This window comes from Photinus pyralis, unplaced genomic scaffold, assembly GCF_008802855.1.
Source record: "Photinus pyralis isolate 1611_PpyrPB1 unplaced genomic scaffold, Ppyr1.3 Ppyr1.4_unclustered_Scaffold7068, whole genome shotgun sequence".
NCBI classification, from domain to species: domain Eukaryota; kingdom Metazoa; phylum Arthropoda; class Insecta; order Coleoptera; family Lampyridae; genus Photinus; species Photinus pyralis.
The window spans coordinates 29090-35852 of record NW_022172083.1 but is presented as its reverse complement, the minus strand read 5'-3'; the positions used below and the strand labels follow the sequence as shown (position 1 = coordinate 35852).

The following is a 6763-nucleotide window of genomic DNA, read 5'->3' as shown; positions in this document are numbered from 1 at the left end:
TAAAATTTGCTTTCGTTGTTATCTCTTAGTTATCGTACTTATTGGGTTTTCCAAGCGTTGCCCTTTTTTATCACGCGCTATTGCACCTTTTGTACACGAATTTATCCTTATTAAATCGTTGCATTTGCATTTTATTTTGTCGTTATAATGGCTGCCAAATTGAAACAATTCCAAGCCTTTAGAAATATTTCGTTAACCACGCTTAATACCATCCACGCCTTATCTCAACAGGCGCGCGGTGATTTATCGATTAAAAATTTGTTTAATACGTGGTTTCAACAGGTCGAATCTTGCAAAGAGACCTTTGACCTTAATCAAGTAGAAATAGTATCGTTGTTAGCAGATAAACCTGACAATTTGCAACAAGAAATCGATGTAGGTGTAGATTTTCTCGCTAAATATGTAGAAATAAAAACTGTGTATTTAGAATTATTCCCAATTTCGCGTGTACCAAATAGTAGTAATCCTCTTCGGCAATCGGTCGATGAGGAACAAAAACATTTCGTAGATCGCTTGCAAAAAATAGCTTTGCCTAAATTCGATGGCAACATTCGTAATTGGCCCCACTTTAGGGATTTATTTGTTAAATTAGTCGACGAAAAACCATACGCAGATGTGGAAAAATTTCACCTTTTGGCAGGTAGCCTTTCGGGCGAACCTCTTAATTTAGTTAAGTCAATTCCCATTTCGGATGACAATTATAAAATCGCCTTTCAAGCCTTGTTAGATAGGTACAATAATGATCGATTGTTAGCCACTTTGTATTGGAATGAAATCCAAAATATCCCGGTTATACCCGTCGAATCCGCCTCGAGCTTGCGGAAATTATTGAACACTGTTCGTGAGAACTGTGAAGCTCTCAAATTGTTGAACCTTGCCGACACTTGGGACTTTGTCCTATTTATTGTCATTATTCACAAACTCGACTCTGCCACGCGCAAAGAGATTGAAATTCGTTTAGATAAAAAGAAAATTCCTACATTTTCAGACATAGAGCCTTTGTTGAGCGAACATTGTTTGTCGTTAGAAGCCTTACAGGCACCACTTTTGTTGAACGTGACTGCATCTAATAACAAAAATCCTCGTAGTTTCGAATCGGTTGGCAAACCGCAAAAATTGTCATTGTCGTCGTCTGGTACTTTTACCAAATCTTCTAGCAAGACCTCTCTGGTCGCAACTTCGTCGTCGCAGTCTCGTTCAAAACCTCCTCTCAAATGCCTCTTATGCTCTCGAAACCATAGCCTAATTAGTTGCCCTGCTTTCAACGAAAAGCAACCCCAAGATCGTTACGAAATCGCCAAACGTAATCGCATCTGTCTAAATTGTCTGGCTAGTGGACATGTCGTCGCTTCTTGTCTCTCCTCGCGGAATTGCCGCACTTGTGACGCTCGTCATCACACACTTTTGCATTTTTCGAATAGACCTTCTAGTCCTGTCGTTTCGCCATCTACAAGTGAATCAAATGGATCGAACCAATTGACCTCTTGCACTAGTCGTTGCTCAGCCACTTTCATGGCTTCCAATTCAGATCGTCCTCCCGTTTTACTGGGTACCATAGTTCTAAAGATTAGAGATCGTTTCGGTAGTTACCATATCGTTCGGGCCTTGCTGGATCCGGGCAGTCAAGCGTCCTATCTTTGTTCGAGCTTAGCAAACAAACTTCGTTTGCCTAAGCTAACCAATGCAGTGCCCATCTGTGGTTTAGGGCAAGTCGCAACCAAATCATCGTCTATAGTTACTGGAGAAATTCGTCCCAGTGATCGTACTGATCCCACATTTAAAGTAGATTTTTTCGTTTTGGATAAAATTTGTGGCAACTTGCCAAATGATAATGTCAGTTCTGATGTCCCCATGCCTGATAGAATTAGATTGGCGGATTATGAATGGCACAGGTCTCGTTCAGTTCAGATGTTACTGGGCGCAGACATCTACCCTCAAATCGCTAGCCCTGGTCTAGATAGGAGATGTAGACATTTGGAACACCCTTTCTTGTTGGGTACAATATTTGGTCATGTAGTGTTAGGTCCGGTCAATGGCGCCAGGCCTCAACAAACCGTTACTTCGTTGTTTTCGTCGCTTAGTTCGGCTTCTTCCGTTCACTCGCCTTTGTCGTCCCTAGATAAAGTCGTCGAGGAATTTTGGAACGTCGAAGAAGTTCCGCCTGCACCAGCTGCAATCACTCCTGAGGATGATCGCGCGGAATCCATTTTTAGAAATTCGTTGTATAGGGAACCATCTGGTCGTTTTGGTGTTGCCCTCCCATTCAAGATTTCGAAACCTGCTTTCGAAAATTCTCTTGAAGTTGCAAATCGTCGTTTTCGTTCGTTGGAAAATCGTTTCGTTGGCCAACCTCTGTTGAAGTTGGACTCTAGTCATCTGACTCCATTAGTTTCTCAATTCGTTGAACAATTAGTAAATCGCTTCGCCCTAGGTTGCTTTGAGCTTCGCAAATGGGCATCCAATCGTGTAGATTCGATTCCTTTAGATCATCGTCAGCCTCAAGCTCTTTCGTTTGATAGTGAATCTTCCGACACTGTCAAAATCCTTGGTCTTCAGTGGCGTTCGGCTTCTGATTCTTTCGCTTTTGTTGTCAATCCTCGTGACATTTCGTGCTCAAAACGCACACTTCTTTCGGAATTAGCTCGTATTTATGACCCTCTTGGATTCCTTGCACCAATTAGTTTCGTCGCAAAGTGTCTCATCCAACAGATTTGGTTGTTAGGTCTTGGTTGGGATGCAGAGCCTCCCAGTTGTATCGTTTCGCAATGGAATCAATTTAAAGTTGAATTACCTCAACTCTCTTCGCTTCGTATCCCTCGTGAGTTGACCCCGGGGGGTGATTTTGGTTCTGATTCGTATCTTTGCACATTGCATGGATTTTGTGATGCGTCTGAACGTGGCTACGCCGCCGTAGTCTACCTTAGTTTTTCGTTTTCCGATCGTAAATCTTGTACTTGTTTAGTTATTGCAAAATCTAAAGTAGCTCCCCTCAAGCAGTTATCCATTCCTCGTTTGGAACTCTGCGCTGCAGCACTCCTGGCTAAATTAGTCAAATTCGTTTTGGACACTTTTCGTGATATTGTCGTTATTGACAAAATTTTCGCTTGGACTGATTCTACAATTGTCCTCAGTTGGATTCGTTCGTTACCTAGGCAGTGGAAAGTTTTCGTCAGCAATAGAATAGCTTACATTCATGAACGCATTCCTCCCGGATGTTGGCGTCATGTACCCTCTCAGAAAAATTCTGCTGACTCAGCGTCTCGTGGCTTATTGCCAAGTCAGCTACTTTCGCATCCTTTGTGGTGGTCAGGCCCTGATTTTTTGACTTTATCACCTAATTTCTGGCCTCCAGAGCCAATAAACATTTCGCACAATTTGGAGTTGAAAGATTCGTTTAGTTCTCGTCCCATAGTTTCTTGCCTCATTCAATGTATCGGAGGCCAAGATCATTTCGTACACTCGTTGTTAAAAAATTGTTCGTCGCTACCTAAATTCAAGCCATCGTTGCTTTAATTTTACGGTTTGTCCGTAATGTCAGACACCCTGCTGATCTTCGCTCAGGTTCTTTGTCATTATCGGAACGTCATAGTGCCTTGTTGTTTATAGTAAGAATTGTACAGGAAGAGGTGTTTGGAGACATTTTCGTCAAACTACGCTCTGCGAAGAATTTGCCTCGCTGGGTAGCAAAATTATCCCCTATGGTGGGCGGTGACAACCTGATTCGTGTTGGTGGTCGCTTAGAAAACTCGTCGTTGCCTTATGAATCCAAACATCCTGCCCTTTTACCAAAGTCGCATCGCTTGACTCAACTTATAGTTCGTAATACTCATCAAGAAAACTATCACACTGGCATCAACGCCACGATGTATTTGGTTCTTCAAAATTTTTGGATCGTTTCTGCTCGTCGTTCTATTCGTCGTTATCTGGCCGATTGCAATCGTTGCTTTCGCGTCAACCCCACTACTTATTGTCCTCCTTCGGCACATTTACCTTCCCTTCGGGTAAGCCATCTTAAGGCCTTCAGTGTTGTAGGTTGTGATTTTGCTGGGCCATTTACTATCACCGCAGCTAGATTTCGTGGAGCAAAAACCCTAAAGTCGTATTTGTGTATTTTTGTGTGTTTCGCGACCAAAGCTGTGCACTTAGAAGTCGTTTCGTCGTTATCTACTGATGCCTTCATTGGGTCAGTTAGACGCTTTATAGCTCGTCGTGGACGTTGTGTCCAAATTTTTAGCGATTGTGGTACCAATTTCGTCGGCGCGAATAGAGAATTTAATCGGTTGATGAAAAAATCTGTTGAATCCCAAGCTATCGCGTGGTCCTTTAACCCTCCCTCTGCTCCGCACTTTGGTGGGCTTTGGGAAAGCGGCGTCAAATCGGTAAAAAGACATTTAGTTAGAGTTGTAGGGAACCAAATCCTCACTTTGGAGGAATTTAATACTGTAGTTATAGAGATAGAAGCAATTCTTAATTCGAGACCTTTATGTCCCATTAGTACTGATCCTAATGATTTAGCTAGCTTGACCCCTGGTCATTTTTTAACCTTGGAGCCTTTGTCGTCCCCTCCGGATCCAGACTTATCCCACTTGAAATCCTCGCGTCTTGCTCGTTGGCAAATGGTGCAACACATGCAGTAGTCATTTTGGGCGCGTTGGAAAACAGAATACTTGCACACTTTGTATCAGAAAAGCCATTGGGCTACTGACAAAAATCTCGTACCGGCCGACATTGGCACATTAGTTTTGATTAAAGATGAAACCACGCCTCCGTTAAAGTGGAGACTTGGTCGCATTGACAATCTTTTTCCAGGTTCGGATGGAGTCGTTAGAGTTGCTTCCGTTCGTACAATTCGTGGGGTTCTCAAACGCCCTTTAGTAAAATTGTGCGCTTTGCCGTCACAATAATTTTCGTTTATTTGCTTTGTTTGATTTTTATAGTAAATTCGTAGTTAGAATTTGGTGGGCGGTATGTTGCGTCCCCAAACTAGAATAAAATATCCTTACGTTTTTCCTTTAATGAAAATACCCTGTACATAACCGTTTTGCCTTGCCTGTATATATTCCTATTTGTTACGTGTGCGCGCATGAGCCGCAGAAACGCAATATGTGTACTCGTCGCGCAGAATTTGTCGGATTCTTCGCTTAGAAGCCATCAACTCAACTACGTTGAGAAGTTGCCGTTAACCAATGGCCGATTAGCCTTCGTCGTTCGCATATAGATCTCGATCGATCCCCAACGGGTCAAAATGTCGCCGTGCAGTTCGCAACATCGTTATTAACAAGCAGAACGTCAAAGCACCGCACATCAATTAGAAGATTTCGTTGTAACAAAATCGACACATTCGACAACTTCGTAGAATGAGCAATCTTCGCCATTGCAACATCGTCTTCGTTGTTAATGGACTTCGAAACAACACGTAAGTTCCTTTGTTTACATTATCCCTTCGTAACTTTACCATATTCTAGTAGCCGTCGTGCCTACGTCAACCATGTTCAATAGAAATTCATTTACTTTGTATTTTTGATAATAAACACGTTTATTTATGTGTCTATATTCTTTCATTCCCAGCATAAACAAGGCCTTGGAAGTAATTCATAATTACAGTCCGCTTACAATCAAATTCTTTGTTATCGAAGCCCTCTTGTACGGTACACAATGCTAATTTTACCTTATTCCGTACTGGACTCTTAAACTAATTTTTATTGATAATAAGTATTTTAAACTATACACCTAAACATTCTACACTTTACGATTGTGTAGTTATTTATTATATAAGACGATAAAGCGATATTTTAACCATTGAGCGAAAGATGTTAATTCACGAGTGGCGCGTAGCCTACTCATTCAAACCTATTATCCTCCCGTTCAGTCCGAACATATTATCATGATTAAAACGTAGTCCGCCCCTGGTGCCGTGCACCATGTTTAGAGAGGTAAAGTGAAAACTGTACCTGCGTGACCCGCGCGTGCTTTGCCTCAACAGTCAACTCATTTGTTTCTGGTGCATCTTGTCGTTTACATCGGTGCTTGCGCGCCTCGTTGTTCACTTTACTGCGTTTTTAGGTCTAGTTGCTGTTTTATTAGTGGTATTTTGGTAAGTGCGAGTTACGGTAATTCTAACGTTGATTCTGTCTCTGTTAGTACTTACCTTGATTATGGGGAAACACAAAAGGAAGCATACCCAGACAACGCATGATATCCATTGGATATGCGGTTCATGTCCAAAAAGTGCACTACACGTCCATGGATGTCTAATGGACACCATATGTATATCCGTTTTTGGATGTTTTTATACGACTATCCATCACATATTCATTTGCCGTCCAATTTTGGACATCCATACCTATAACATTCGTTGTTCGATGGATGATAGGTCTGCTGTTGAAACACGGTCGACCGTTTAATTAATTATTGTAGTTCCTTGTTTTTGTTTTAGTTTTTGTATGACAAGTATTTAATAAAAAAAAAATGCCACGAACGGTACATAATATGTGTAGTCATAAGTGTTTGACGTTAATCACGAAGCATTCTCCGTGTTAAAGTTTTAGTCCATTGAAAAGTTACATTTGGGGTTGCGTTTATCAGAGGACGCAATTTTCTTTTTTAGATATCAAGGGGGGGTTGGTCTAAAGTTAAATCCGAGTTTGTGGGGTTGCAGCTCTTGTCCCGCGGCCGCCATCTTGGAAAAAGTGGTGCAAATGGGTTTTATGGTTTATCTGACAAACTATTGATCTCACAAAAAATTTATTCAGAGATTCTCTAC

The 6763-nt window shown here is 41.7% G+C and overlaps 1 protein-coding gene across 1 annotated transcript; it reads left to right on the top strand.

Annotated features, from left to right (window-relative positions):
- Positions 1–147: 147 nt before the first annotated feature.
- LOC116182700 lies at positions 148–4637 on the top strand. The gene is made up of 3 exons (XM_031503242.1): positions 148–2248; positions 4033–4183; positions 4235–4637. The coding sequence occupies exons 1-3, from the start codon at positions 148–150 to the stop codon at positions 4635–4637; spliced, it is 2655 nt and encodes an 884-aa protein (XP_031359102.1).
- The last annotated feature ends 2126 nt before the right edge of the window (positions 4638–6763 follow it).